Source organism: Salvelinus fontinalis, unplaced genomic scaffold (assembly GCF_029448725.1).
Source record: "Salvelinus fontinalis isolate EN_2023a unplaced genomic scaffold, ASM2944872v1 scaffold_0300, whole genome shotgun sequence".
Taxonomy (NCBI): Eukaryota; Metazoa; Chordata; class Actinopteri; order Salmoniformes; family Salmonidae; genus Salvelinus; species Salvelinus fontinalis.
In genome coordinates, this window is record NW_026600509.1 from 97,501 (window position 1) to 114,200 (window position 16,700).

Sequence of the window (16,700 nt, forward strand, 5' to 3'; positions counted from 1 at the left end):
CAGGACTTCGAAAACCGATCCACAACGACCAAGATCGTGGTGTAACCCTGTGAAGGTGGAAGATCAGTCAAAAAATCCACCAACAGGTGCGACCACGGCCGTTGAGGAACAGGTAAAGGTTGAAGCTTACCTCTAGGCAGGTGTCTAGGAGCCTTGCACTGGGCGCACACCGAGCAGGAGGAAACATAAATCCTCACGTCCTTAGCTAAAGTGGGCCACCAGTACCTCCCATCAAGACAGCGCATCGTCCGACCTATCCCAGGATGACCAGAGGAGGGTGACGTGTGAGCCCAATAGATCAATCGGTCGCGGACAGCAGACGGAACGTACAGACGACCAGCTGGACACTCAGGAGGAGAGGGCTCTGCACGTGACGCCCGCTCAATGTCCGCGTCCAGCTCCCACACTACTGGCGCCACCAAACACGAAGCTGGGAGTATGGGAGTGGGATCCATGGACCGCTCCTCTGTGTCATACAGCCGAGACAATGCGTCTGCCTTGACGTTCTGGGAGCCTGGTCTGTAAGTAAGAGTAAACACAAAACGAGTGAAAAACATGGCCCACCTTGCCTGGCGAGGATTCATTCTCTTCGCCTGCCGGATGTACTCCAGATTGCGGTGGTCAGTCCAGATGAGAAAAGGGTGTTTAGCCCCCTCAAGCCAGTGCCTCCACACCTTCAAGGCCTCTACGACAGCTAACAGCTCTCGGTCCCCCACATCATAGTTTCGCTCCGCCGGGCTGAGCTTCTTCGAAAAAAAAGCACAGGGGCGAAGCTTCAGTGGCACACCCGAACGCTGAGAGAGCACTGCTCCTATCCCAGCTTCGGATGCGTCCACCTCTACCATGAATGGCAAAGAGGGATCCGGATGAGCCAACACAGGCGCCGAGGTAAACAGAGTCTTCAGGTGTCCAAAAGCCCTGTTCGCCTCAGCCGACCACTGCAAGCGCACCGGGCCCCCCTTTAGCAGTGAGGTAATGGGAGCCGCAACCTGACCAAAACCCCGGATAAATCTCCGGTAGTAATTGGCAAACCCCAAAAAACGCTGCACCTCCTTTACCGTGGTTGGAGTCGGCCAATTACGCACGGCTGTAATGCGGTCGCTCTCCATTTCCACTCCTGAAGTGGAAATCCGATGCCCTAGGAAGGAGATGGATTGTTGGAAGAACAAGCATTTCTCAGCCTTGACATATAGATCATGCTCCAACAGGCGACCAAGCACCCTGCGCACCAGGGACACATGCTCGGCGCGGGTAGCGGAGTATATCAGAATATCATCTATATACACCACTACACCCTGCCCGTGCAGGTCCCTGAAGATCTCATCTACAAATGATTGGAAGACTGATGGAGCATTCATCAACCCATATGGCATGACCAGGTACTCATAATGACCTGAGGTGGTGCTAAATGCCGTCTTCCACTCATCATCCTTCCGAATACGCACCAGATTATACGCACTCCTGAGATCCAATTTTGTGAAGAAGCGTGCCCCGCGCATTGATTCCATAACTGTATTTATCAGAGGTAGCGGGTAACTATATTTCACCGTGATTTTATTGAGACCTCGATAATCAATGCACGGGCGTAAACCACCATCCTTCTTCTTCACAAAAAAGAAACTCGAAGAAGCGGGTGAAATGGATGGCTGAATGAACCCCTGACGCAGGGATTCAGAGATATATGAATCCATAGCCACCGTCTCCGCTTGCGACAGGGGATACACGTGACTCCTGGGATATGCAGCGTCTACCAGGAGATCTATCGCACAATCCCCCTGTCGATGGGGTGGTAATTGAGTCGCCTTCTTTTTACAGAAGGCGAGTGCCAAATCGGCATATTCAGGGGGAATGCGCACGGTGGAGACCTGGTCTGGACTTTCCACCGTAGTAGCACCAACGGAAACCCCTAAACACCTACCTGAGCACTCTCGCGACCACCCCGTGAGAGCCCTCTGTGGCCAAGAAACAGTGGGGTTATGACACGCTAACCAGGGTAGACCTAGCACCACAGAATACGCAGGGGAATCAATAAGGAAAAGACTAATCTTCTCCTTGTGACCCTCCTGCGTTATCATATTCAACGGTGCGGTGACCTCCCTGATAAAACCTGACCCTAATGGTCGACTATCTAAGGCATGAATAGGAACAGGCATATCCACAGACACAGAAGAAAGCCCTAAACTATGAGCTAAATTTTTATTAATGAAATTTCCAGCCGCGCCTGAATCTACTAGCGCCTTATACTGGGACTGCAGGGAAAAATCCGGAAAAGTGACAGAGACAAACATAAGTGCAACAGAGGGCTCTGGATGAGAATGGTGCCTACTCACCTGGGGTGATGCCAGAGTGCCCTGCCTGCCTTCTCTATTCCCAGAGGAACCAACCCGGCACCGACCAGCAGTGTGATCTCTGCGACCATAGATGGTGCTCGAGCGGGAACCCCCTCCGGTCTCCCGGCGCACCGTCCCTCCCAATGCCATTGGTTCGGGAGAGAGGGTGCGGGAGGATGGAACAACCAGACCCCGATCTAGACGTCCACGAGTAGCCAGCATGTTGTCCAGCCTGATGGACATGTCCACCAGCTGGTCGAAGTTAAGGGTGGTGTCTCTACAGGCCAGCTCCCGACGGACGTCCTCGCGTAGGCTACAACGGTAATGGTCGATCAGGGCCCTGTCGCTCCATCCAGCGCCGGCAGCCAAGGTCCTAAACTCCAAAGCAAACTCCTGGGCACTCCTCGTCCCCTGCCTCAGATGATAGAGGAGCTCACCCGCCGTTTTTCCTTCGGGAGGATGGTCGAATACTCTCCTGAAATAAAGGGTGAACTCCTCAAAATGGTCCAACGCCGCATTCTCCTCTCTACACACAGCGCTGGCCCACTCCCGGGCTTTCCCGGTGAGGCATGAGACGAGGGCGGAACTCTTCTCCCGGTCGGATGGTACTGGGGAGACCGTGGCCAGATATAAGTTCAGTTTAAGGAGGAAACCCTGGCAGCCAGCAGTATCTCCGTTGTAACCCGTGGGTAGGGGTAAACGGATTTTGTTAGGTTCAGGTGGGGAAAACGCGTTAACGGTAAATCCCAGTTGTGGCAGTGGAGGCGCTGGAGAAACTCCCTGTCTCTCCCAGCGATCCATATTCTGGACAATACGATCCATGATGGCGCTCAAACAGTCAATCTCCTTTGCTTGTTCCATAACGCGCTTTTCCACCTCCATGGCCATCGTGTCCTCTCCTGCTGACTTCATATATTATAAGGTCAGAGATTCTGTCACAATGGCGTGTATAAGTGGCAGAGGAAGTCAGGCGCAGGAGAGTCAAAATAGAGTGTAGCATGGAGTGCTTTAATTAAAGTCCCAGTAATTTGCTCCATAACACTCACGGAAAAATATAATACAAATCTGGGTACGAAGACCCATCGCACACCTATACACAAAACACACAACACTTGACAACGAACAATCTCTGACAAACACATGAAGGGAAACAGAGGGTTAAATACACAACAGGTAATGAATGGGATTGACAACAGGTGTGTGGGAAGACAAGACAAAACCAATGGAAAATGAAAAGTGGATCGATGATGGCTAGAAGGCCGGTGAAGTCGACCGCCGAACACCGCCCGGACAAGGAGAGGCAACGACTTCGGTAGAAGTCGTGACACTACCTCACTCCACAATAATGTCTAATTCACTCCACAATACTGTCTACCTCACTCCACAATACTGTCTACCTCACTCCACAATACTGTCTACCTCACTCCACAATAATGTCTACCTCACTCCACAATACTGTCTACCTCACTCCACAATACTGTCTATCTCACTCCACAATAATGTCTACCTCACTCCACAATACTGTCTACCTCACTCCACAATACTGTCTACCTTACTCCACAATACTGTCCACCTCACTCCACAATACTGTCTACCTCACTCCACAATACTGTCTCCCTCACTCCACAATACTATTTACCTCACTCCACAATACAATTTACCTCACTCCACACTACTGTTTACCTCACTTCACAATACTGTCTACCTCACTCCACAATACTTTATACCTCACTCCACAATACTTTATACCTCACCCCACAATACGTTCTACCTCACTCCACAATACGTTCTACCTCACTCCACAATACTGTCCCCCTCACTCCACAATACTGTCTACCTCACTCCACAACACTTTATACCTCACTCCACAATAATGTCCACCTCACTCCACAATACTCTATACCTCACTCCACACTACTGTCTACCTCACTCCATAATGCTGTCTACCTCACTCCACAATACTGTCTATCTCACTCCACAATAATCTCTACCTCACTCCACAATACTGTCTCCCTCACTCCACAATACTGTCTCCCTCACTCCACAATACTGTCACCCTCACTCCACAAAACATTATAACTTGCTCCACAATACTTTATACCTCACCCCACAATACGTTCTACCTCACGCCACAATAATCTCTACCTCACCCCACAATACCTTCTACCTCACGCCACAATACTGTCTACCTCACTCCACAATACTTTATACCTCACTCCACAATACTGTCTACCTCACTCCACAATACTGTCTACCTCACTCCACAATAATGTCTACCTCACTCCACAATACTGACTCCCTCACTCCATAATACTGTCTATCTCACTCCACAATACTGTCTACCTCACTCCACAATACCGTCTACCTCACTCCACCATACTTTATTCCTCACTCCACAATACTATTTACCTCACCCCACAATACTATTTACCTCACTCCACAATAATCTCTTCCTCACTTCACAATACTTTATACCTCACTCCACAATACTGTCTCCCTCACTCCACAATACTGTCTACCTCACTCCACAATACTCTCTCCCTCACTCCACAATACTGTCTCCCTCACTCCACAATACTGTCTCCCTCACTCCACAATACTTTATACCTCACTCCACAATACTTTATACCTCACTCCACAATACGCTCTACCTCACTCCACAATACTTTATAACTCACTCCACAATACTTTATACCTCACTCCACAATACTGTCTCCCTCACTCCACAAAACTTTATACCTCACTCCACAATACTGTTTCCCTCACTCCACAATACTGTCTCCCTCACTCCACAATACTGTCTCCCTCACTCCACAATACTGTCTCCCTCACTCCACAATACTGTCTCCCTCACTCCACAATACTGTCTCCCTCACTCCACAAAACTTTATAACTCACTCCACAATAATCTCTACCTCACTCCACAATACTGTCTCCCTCACTCCACAATACTGTCTCCCTCACTCCACAATACTGTCTCCCTCACTCCACAATACTCTCTACCTCACTCCACAATACTCCTGCTAGCTGAATAAGTTTTGCCTCACTATAAATACAGTGTTAATTTATTTTCACTTCAAAGACCTTCCAACACCTACACACCACTAAATATACACACCACTAAACACCAATAAATATAATATAACAATAACCCTATCACTGAGACAGTTCCTGTTCTATAATATAACAATAACCCTGTCACTGAGACAGTCCTGTTCTATAATATAACAATAACCCTGTCACTGAGACAGTCCTGGTCTACTGTTCTACAACATAACAATAACCCTGTCACTGAGACAGACCTGTTCTACAATATAACAATAACCCTATCACTGAGACAGTCCTGTTCTACTGTTCTATAACATAACAATAACACTATCACTGAGACAGTCCTGTTCTACTGTTCTACAACATACCACTATCACTGAGACAGTCCTGTTCTATAACATAACAATAACCCTATCACTGAGACAGTCCTGTTCTATAACATAACAATAACCCTATCACTGAGACAGTCCTGTTCTATAACATAACAATAACACTATCACTGAGACAGTCCTGTTCTATAACATAACAATAACCCTATCACTGAGACAGTACTGTTCTACAACATAACAATAACACTATCACTGAGACAGTCCTGTTCTATAACATAACAATAACCCTGTCACTGAGACAGTCCTGTTCTATAACATAACAATAACCCTATCACTGAGACAGACCTGTTCTACAACATAACAATAACCCTGTCACTGAGACAGTCCTGTTCTACTGTTCTATAACATAACAATAACCCTGTCACTGAGACAGTCCTGTTCTATAACATAACAATAACCCTATCACTGAGACAGTCCTGTTCTACAACATAACAATACCACTATCACTGACACAGTGCTGTTCTATAACATAACAATAACCCTATCACTGAGACAGTACTGTTCTACAACATAACAATAACACTATCACTGAGACAGTCCTGTTCTATAACATAACAATAACCCTGTCACTGACACAGTCCTGTTCTATAACATAACAATAACCCTGTCACTGAGACAGACCTGTTCTATAACATAACAATAACACTATCACTGACACAGTCCTGTTCTATAATATAACAATAACCCTATCACTGAGACAGTCCTGTTCTACTGTTCTATAACATAACAATAACCCTGTCACTGAGACAGTCCTGTTCTATAATATAACAATAACCCTATCACTGAGACAGTCCTGTTCTACTGTTCTATAACATAACAATAACCCTGTCACTGAGACAGTCATGTTCTACTGTTCTATAACATAACAATAACACTATCACTGACACAGTCCTGTTCTATAACATAACAATAACCCTATCACTGAGACAGTCCTGTTCTACTGTTCTATAACATAGCAATAACACTATCACTGACACAGTCCTGTTCTATAATATAACAATAACCCTGTCACTGAGACAGTCCTGTTCTACTGTTCTATAACATAACAATACCACTATCACTGAGACAGTCCTGTCCTACTGTTCTACAACATAACAATAACCCTATCACTGAGACAGTCCTTTTCTACTGTTCTATAACATAACAATACCACTATCATCGAGACAAACCTGTTCTATAATATAACAATAACCCTATCACTGAGACAGTCCTGTTCTACTGTTCTATAACATAACAATACCACTATCACCGAGACAGTCCTGTTTTATAACATAACAATAACCCTATCACTGAGACAGTCCTGTTCTATTGTTCTATAACATAACAATAACACTATCACTGAGACAGTCCTGTTCAATAACATAACAATAACCCTGTCACTGAGACAATCCTGTTCTATAACATAACAATAACACTATCACTGAGACAGACCTGTTCTATAACATAACAATAACCCTATCACTGAGACAGTCCTGTTCTATTGTTCTATAACATAACAATAACCCTATCACTGAGACAGTCCTGTTCTATAACATAACCATAACCCTATCACTGAGACAGTCCTGTTCTATAACATAACAATAACACTATCACTGAGACAGTCCTGTTCTACTGTTCTATAACATAACAATAACCCTGTCACTGAGACAGTCCTGTTCTACAACATAACAATAACACTATCACTGAGACAGTCCTGTTCTACTGTTCTATAACATAACAATAACCCTGTCACTGAGACAGTCCTGTTCTACAACATAACAATAACACTATCACTGAGACAGTCCTGTTCTATAACATAACAATAACCCTGTCACTGAGACAGTCCTGTTCTACAACATAACAATAACACTATCACTGAGACAGTCCTGTTCTACAACATAACAATAACACTATCACTGAGACAGTCCTGTTCTACTGTTCTATAACATAACAATAACCCTGTCACTGAGACAGTCCTATTCTACTGTTCTACAACATAACAATAACCCTGTCACTGAGACAGTCCTGTTCTACAACATAACAATAACCCTGTCACTGAGACAGTCCTGTTCTATAACATAACAATAACCCTATCACTGAGACAGTCCTATTCTACTGTTCTATAACATAACAATAACACTATCACTGAGACAGTCCTGTTCAATAACATAACAATAACACTATCACTGAGACAGTCCTGTTCTATAACATAACAATAACCCTGTCACTGAGACAGTCCTGTTCTACAACATAACAATAACACTATCACTGAGACAGTCCTGTTCTACAACATAACAATAACACTATCACTGAGACAGTCCTGTTCTACTGTTCTATAACATAACAATAACCCTGTCACTGAGACAGTCCTATTCTACTGTTCTACAACATAACAATAACCCTGTCACTGAGACAGTCCTGTTCTACAACATAACAATAACCCTGTCACTGAGACAGTCCTGTTCTATAACATAACAATAACCCTATCACTGAGACAGTCCTATTCTACTGTTCTATAACATAACAATAACACTATCACTGAGACAGTCCTGTTCTACAACATAACAATAACACTATCACTGAGACAGTCCTGTTCTATAACATAACAATAACCCTGTCACTGAGACAGTCCTGTTCTATAACATAACAATAACCCTATCACTGAGACAGTCCTGTTCTACAACATAACAATAACACTATCACTGAGACAGTCCTGTTCTACAACATAACAATAACACTATCACTGAGACAGTCCTGTTCTACTGTTCTACAACATAACAATAACCCTGTCACTGAGACAGTCCTGTTCTATAACATAACAATAACCCTGTCACTGAGACAGTCCTGTTCTATAACATAACAATAACACTATCACTGAGACAGTCCTGTTCTACTGTTCTACAACATAACAATAACCCTGTCACTGAGACAGTCCTGTTCTATAACATAACAATAACACTGTTCTATAACATAACAATAACCCTGTCACTGAGACACTCCTGTTCTATAACATAACAATAACACTATCACTGAGACAGTCCTATTCTACTGTTCTATAACATAACAATAACACTATCACTGAGACAGTCCTGTTCTATAACATAACAATAACACTATCACTGAGACAGTCCTGTTCTATAACATAACAATAACCCTGTCACTGAGACAGTCCTGTTCTATAACATAACAATAACACTATCACTGAGACAGTCCTGTTCTACTGTTGTACAACATAACAATAACCCTGTCACTGAGACAGTCCTGTTCTATAACATAACAATAACCCTGTCACTGAGACAGTCCTGTTCTATAACATAACAATAACACTATCACTGAGACAGTCCTGTTCTACTGTTCTACAACATAACAATAACCCTGTCACTGAGACAGTCCTGTTCTATAACATAACAATAACACTATCACTGAGACAGTCCTGTTCTACTGTTCTACAACATAACAATAACCCTGTCACTGAGACAGTCCTGTTCTATAACATAACAATAACACTGTTCTATAACATAACAATAACCCTGTCACTGAGACAGTCCTGTTCTATAACATAACAATAACCCTATCACTGAGACAGTCCTGTTCTATAACATAACAATAACACTATCACTGAGACAGTCCTGTTCTACTGTTTTACAACATAACAATAACCCTATCACTGAGACAGTCCTGTTCTACTGTTTTACAACATAACAATAACCCTATCACTGAGACGGTCCTGTTCTACTGTTCTACAACATAACAATAACCCTGTGACTGAGACAGTCCTGTTCTATAACATAACAATAACACTATCACTGAGACAGTCCTGTTCTATAACATAACAATAACCCTGTCACTGAGACAGTCCTGTTCTACAACATAACAATAACACTGTCACTGAGACGGTCCTGTTCTACTGTTCTATAACATAACAATTACCCTGTCACTGAGAGAGACCTGGGGAACCAGAAACACACACAAGCACACGTAACACACATCCATACAACAGACACCCACAGCTTTGCCTCTCCTCACCCTCTGTGCATAGTCATTGTCAATTACACCTGATTAGCAGCTTAAGTAAAAGGCACTTATTATGGGGGAGTTCATTCACACACACACACACACACACACACACACACACACACACACACACACACACACACACACACACACACACACACACACACACCACACACACACACCACACACACACACACACACACACACACACACATAGACACACACATAGACACACACATAGACACACACACACACTCAATAATGAGAATGGTTTAAGGCAGTGTTGTAATGAGCCTGTAAGTTCTGGTCTGGCGGTGGTGTGTGTTGTGTGTTTGTATGTGTGTTTGTGTTCATTCACGTCTCTGGATGTCAGTGTGGTCTGACATGTGTCCAGAGAAACCGACAGACAGAATGTCCTGTCAGATAGATGATGGAGACAGAGAGAGAGAGTTGAGTATAGATTGGGAGGGAAAATATAAATGGTCAGAAAGAAACAGTGACTAGATATTGAGACGGCTGAAGACAGTGGGTAGAAACAGAGACTACATATTGAGACGGCTGAAGACAGTGGGTAGAAACAGAGACTACATATTGAGACGGCTGAAGACAGTGGGTAGAAACAGAGACTACATATTGAGACGGCTGAAGACAGTGGGTAGAAACAGAGACTACATATTGAGACGAATGAAGACAGTGGGTAGAAACAGAGACTACATATTGAGACAGCTGAATACAGTGGGTAGAAACAGAGACTACATATTGAGACGAATGAAGACAGTGGGTAGAAACAGAGACTCCATATTGAGACGGCTGAAGACAGTGGGTAGAAACAGAGACTACATATTGAGACAGCTGAATACAGTGGGTAGAAACAGAGACTACATATTGAGACGAATGAAGACAGTGGGTAGAAACAGAGACTCCATATTGAGACGGCTGAAGACAGTGGGTAGAAACAGAGACTACATATTGAGACGAATGAAGACAGTGGGTAGAAACAGAGACTACATATTGAGACGGCTGAAGACAGTGGGTAGAAACAGAGACTACATATTGAGACGAATGAAGACAGTGGGTAGAAACAGAGACTACATATTGAGACGAATGAAGACAGTGGGTAGAAACAGAGACTACATATTGAGACGGCTGAAGACAGTGGGTAGAAACAGAGACTACATATTGAGACGAATGAAGACAGTGGGTAGAAACAGAGACTACATATTGAGACAGCTGAATACAGTGGGTAGAAACAGAGACTACATATTGAGACGAATGAAGACAGTGGGTAGAAACAGAGACTCCATATTGAGACGGCTGAAGACAGTGGGTAGAAACAGAGACTACATATTGAGACGGCTGAAGACAGTGGGTAGAAACAGAGACTACATATTGAGACGAATGAAGACAGTGGGTAGAAACAGAGACTACATATTGAGACGAATGAAGACAGTGGGTAGAAACAGAGACTCCATGATGTTATGTTGTGTTACCTGTCACTCTGATACCCTGATACTGTTCAGCCATATTTCAGTGAACAATTACTGTCTGGTTTGTTCCCTAGTTATAGGATGCATCACAAATGGCAACCTTTTCCCTACATAGTGCACTACTATTGGCCAGAGCCACAGGACCCTATTCCCTACATAGTGCACTACTATTGGCCAGAGCCACAGGACCCTATTCCCTACATAGTGCACTACTATTGGCCAGAGCCACAGGACCCTATTCCCTACATAGTGCACTACTATTGGCCAGAGCCACAGGACCCTATTCCCTACATAGTGCACTACTATTGGCCAGAGCCACAGGACCCTATTCCCTACATAGTGCACTACTATTGGCCAGAGCCACAGGACCCTATTCCCTACATAGTACACTACTATTGGCCAGAGCCACATGACCCTTTTCTCTCTCTTTCTCTCCCTCTCCCAGTCTCTCACTATACTGTCCTCTCCCCCCCTCTCTAGGAGATAGATGACTTGGAGGTGATTGGGTCAGGCCAGCCCTTCACCTCTGTCACTGTGAAGCAGAGCCCCCTATTGGAGGAGGAGGAGAGGGAGGAGCTTAGGGAGGCGGAGCAGAAGGAGAACCAGTAAGAAATGCCCCCCCTCATCCTAAATCACTAACAAACAGTTTATCTCGTGGCTCATTGATTGTGATGATATCCTCATGTTGGTCCATTGTAGCGTTGCCGATAGTGACCGGGTATTAATTCTGATGATATCCTCATGTTGGTCCATTGTAGCGTTGCCGATAGTGACCGGGTATTAATTCTGATGATATCCTCATGTTGGTCCATTGTAGCGTTGCCGATAGTGACCGGGTATTAATTCTGATGATATCCTCATGTTGGTCCATTGTAGCGTTGCCGATAGTGACCGTGTATTAATTCTGATAATATCCTCATGTTGGTCCATTGTAGCGTTGCCGATAGTGACCGTGTATTAATTCTGATGATATCCTCATGTTGGTCCATTGTAGCGTTGCCGATAGTGACCGTGTATTAATTCTGATGATATCCTCATGTTGGTCCATTGTAGCGTTGCCGATAGTGACCGTGTATTAATTCTGATGATATCCTCATGTTGGTCCATTGTAGCGTTGCCGATAGTGACCGTGTATTAATTCTGATGATATCCTCATGTTGGTCCATTGTAGCGTTGCCGATAGTGACTGTGTATTAATTCTGATGATATCCTCATGTTGGTCCATTGTAGCGTTGCCGATAGTGACCGTGTGTATTGATTCTGATGATATCCTCATGTTGGTCCATTGTAGCGTTGCCGATAGTGACCGTGTGTATTAATTCTGATGATATCCTCATGTTGGTCCATTGTAGCGTTGCCGATAGTGACCGTGTGTATTAATTCTGATGATATCCTCATGTTGGTCCATTGTAGCGTTGCCGATAGTGACCGTGTGTATTAATTCTGATGATATCCTCATGTTGGTCCATTGTTGCGTTGCCGATAGTGACCGTGTGTATTAATTCTGATGATATCCTCATGTTTGTCCATTGTAGCGTTGCCGATAGTGACCGTGTATTAATTCTGATAATATCCTCATGTTGGTCCATTGTAGCGTTGCCGATAGTGACCGTGTGTATTGATTCTGATGATATCCTCATGTTGGTCCATTGTAGCGTTGCCGATAGTGACCGTGTGTATTAATTCTGATGATATCCTCATGTTGGTCCATTGTAGCGTTGCCGATAGTGACCGTGTGTAATGATTCTGATGATATCCTCATGTTGGTCCATTGTAGCGTTGCCGATAGTGACCGTGTGTATTAATTCTGATGATATCCTCATGTTGGTCCATTGTAGCGTTGCCGATAGTGACCGTGTGTATTGATTCTGATGATATCCTCATGTTGGTCCATTGTAGCGTTGCCGATAGTGACCGTGTGTATTAATTCTGATGATATCCTCATGTTGGTCCATTGTAGCGTTGCCGATAGTGACCGTGTGTATTGATTCTGGGGGCGGCAGGTAGCCTAGTGGTTAGAGCGTTGGGCCAGTAACCGAAAGGTTTCTGGATCAAATCCCAGAGCTGACAAGGTAAAAACCGTTCTGCCCCTGAACAAGGCTGTTGTACCTGCTGTTCCCCTGTAGGCCGTCATTGTAAATACGAATTTGTTCTTAACTGACTTGCCCAGTTAAATAAAGGTTAAATAAAAATAAAATAAGTAAAACATATTCTCATGTTGGTCCATTGGCCGATAGTGACTGAGTGTACATCCCTATATAGTCCTAGTCCTACTTTTGACCAGAGCCTTATGGTACAGAGGGCACCTTATTCACTATGTAGGGCCCATAGGGGCCTCCGTTCACTAAATAAGCAATAGGATGCCATTTGAGACATGACCTGTCCCTCTGTCTGTTCCCAGTGACCCCCTGTCGCAGTTTGATGATGTCATGCTGGACGCGGTGCTGGTGCCTGCCCTGAGGTTCAGTGGGCAGCCCGCCCGCTGGACAGGCACCTCCACCTCTCACAAGGTACACACACACACACACACACACACTGTTAAACCTGTGGAGCTTGTTCATATGGTCTATTGTTTGGTGAGTGGAGGAGAAATGATACAACACTAAAAAAAACAGCATATTATCTCTCCCTCCTCCCTCCAAATCTCCTTCTTCATCCTCCTCTAAAACCTCTTCTCTCTGTCTCCCTCCTCCCTCCAAATCTCCTTCTTCATCCTCCTCTCAACCCTCTTCTCTCTCTCTCCCTCCTCCCTCCAAATCTCCTTCTTCATCCTCCTCTCAACCCTCTTCTCTCTCTCTCCCTCCTCCCTCCCAATCTCCTTCTTCATCCTCCTCTCAACCCTCTTCTCTCTCTCTCCCTCCTCCCTCCCAATCTCCTTCTTCATCCTCCTCTAAAACCTCTTCTCTCTCTCTCCCTCCTCCCTCCCAATCTCATTCTTCATCCTCCTCTAAAACCTCTTCTCTCTCTCGCCCTCCTCCCTCCCAATCTCTTTCTTCATCCTCCTCTAAAACCTATTCTCTCTCTCTCTCCCTCCTCCCTCCCACTCTCCTTCTCCATCCTCCTCTCTCTCTCCCCTCCCTCTTATCCCCCTCTCCCCGTCTCTCTCCTCTCCCCCTCTCTCCCTCCCTCCCCACTTATCTCCCTCTCCCCCTCTCTCCCTCTCTCCCTCTCTCTCCTCCCAGGGGGAGGTGGGTATCAGCGCCAGGGTAACGTTTGAGGCCCTGTCAGGAGAGCGCGCCAGTTCAGACATGGAGGTGCAGAACGAGGGCAGTACAGCAGTCTACTACAGCTGGCAGCGCCTGGCTGTACCACACAGCTTCCCTGACGCCAGGACACAAACACACACACAGCACTTCTACTTCAACACCTCCACAGGTACACACACACACACTGCACATGTACGCGCAGACACACCATGTACGTACACACATGCTGTGTTTTTGTTCACACAGCTGGCAGCATTTACGTCAATGCATGTCATAATTACAACCTGCTTTGTCCTCCTTTCTCTTTCTCTGTCCCTCTCTCCCCCATCCCACTCTCCTTCTCCCCACAACCTCTCTCTCTCTCCTTCTCCCCCCCATTCCACTCTCCTTCTCCCCACAACCTCTCTCTCTCCCCTTCTCCCCTCCCCATCTCTCTCTCCTTCTCCCCTCCCCTCCCCATCTCTCTCTCCATCTCCCCTCCCCATCTCTCTCTCTCTCTCCTTCTCCCCTCCCCATCTCTCTCTCTCTCCCCTTCTCCCCTCCCCATCTCTCTCTCCTTCTCCCCTCCCCATCTCTCTCTCTCCCCTTCTCCCCTCCCCCTCTCTCTCTCTCTCCCCTTCTCCCCTCCCCATCTCACTCTCATTCTCCCCTCCCCATCTCTCTCTCTCTCCCCTTCTCCCCTCCCCATCTCTCTCTCATTCTCCCCTCCCCATCTCTATCTCTCCCCTTCTCCCCTCCCCTTCTCCCCTCCCCATCTCTCTCTCCTTCTCCCCTCCCCATCTCTCTCTCTCCCCTTCTCCCCTCCCCATCTCTCTCTCCTTCTCCCCTCCCCATCTCTCTCTCTCTCCTTCTCCCCTCCCCATCTCTCTCTCCTTCTCCCCTCCCCATCTCTCTCTCTCTCCCCTTCTCCCCTCCCCATCTCTCTCTCATTCTCCCCTCCCCATCTTTCTCTCTCTCCCCTTCTCCCCTCCCCATCTCTCTCCCCTTCTCCCCTCCCCATCTCTCTCCCCTTCTCCCCTCCCCATCTCTCTCTCTCTCTCTCCCCTTCTCCCCTCCCCTCCCCATCTCTCTCTCATTCTCCCCTCCCCATCTTTCTCCCTCTCCCCTTCTCCCCTCCCCTCCCCATCTCTCTCTCATTCTCCCCTCCCCATCTTTCTCTCTCTCCCTCTCCTCCCATCTCCCCTCCCCATCTCTCCTCCCCTTCTCCCTCCCCATCTCTCTCTCTCTCCCCTTCTCCCCTCCCCTCCCCATCTCTCTCTCATTCTCCCCTCCCCATCTTTCTCTCTCTCCCCTCTCCCCCCCTCCCCATCTCTCTCTCATTCTCCCCTCCCCATCTTTCTCTCTCTCCCCTTCTCCCCTCCCCATCTCTCTCTCTCCCCTTCTCCCCCTCCCCATCTCTCTCTCTCCCCTTCTCACCTCCCCATCTCTTCCCCTTCTCCTCCCTCCCCATCTCTCTCTCTCTCCCCTTCTCCCCTCCCCATTCTCTCTCTCTCCCCTTCTCCCCTCCTCCCATCTCTCTCTCATGCTCCCCTCTCCCATCTCTTCTCTCTCTCCCCTTCTCCCCTCCCCATCTCTCTCTCCTTCTCCCCTCCCCATCTCTCTCCTCCCCATCTCTCTCTCCCTTCTCCCCTCCCCATCTCTCTCTCTCCCCTTCTCCCTCCCCATCTCTCTCTCCTCCCCATCTCTCTCCCCTTCTCCCCCTCCCCATCTCTCTCTCCCTTCTCCCCTCCCCATCTCTCTCTCCTTCTCCCCTCCTCATCTCTCTCTCTCTCTCTCTCCCCTTCTCCCCTCCCCATCTCCCCTCCCCTTCTCTCTCTCTCTCTCTCTCTCTCCCCTTCTCTCCCTCCCCATCTCCCCTCCCCTCTCTCTCTCTCTCTCTCTCCTCTCTCTCCCCTCTCCCTCCCCATCTCTCTCTCCCTTCTCCCCTCCCCATCTCTCTCTCTCCCTTCTCCTCCCCTTCTCCTTCTCTCTCTCCTCTCCCCTTCACCCCTCCCCATCTCTCTCTCCTTCTCCCTCCCATCTCTCTCTCTCTCTCCCCTTCTCCCTTCTCTCCCCTCCCTCTCTCTCTCTCCCTTCTCCCCTCCCCATCTCTCTCTCCTTCTCCCCTCCCCATCTCTCCCCATCTCTCTCTCCTTCTCCCCTCCCCATCTCTCTCTCTCTCTCCCCTTCTCCCCTCCCCATCTCTCTCTCTCTCTCTCGCCCCTCTCCCCATCTCTCTCTTCTCTCTCCCCTTCTCCTCCTCATCTA

At 46.7% G+C, this 16,700-nt stretch overlaps 1 protein-coding gene across 1 annotated transcript in view; it reads left to right on the forward strand.

Moving 5' to 3' along the window:
* LOC129845410 (MYCBP-associated protein-like) overlaps window positions 1-16,700 on the forward strand; it is a 30,119-nt gene that overhangs the window by 11,276 nt on the left and 2,143 nt on the right. The window contains exons 9-11 of the mRNA XM_055913328.1: window positions 11,728-11,852; window positions 13,649-13,757; window positions 14,430-14,723. Of these exons, the coding sequence (XP_055769303.1) occupies window positions 11,728-11,852; window positions 13,649-13,757; window positions 14,430-14,723 (528 nt within the window). The remainder of the gene's footprint in view (window positions 1-11,727; window positions 11,853-13,648; window positions 13,758-14,429; window positions 14,724-16,700) is intronic.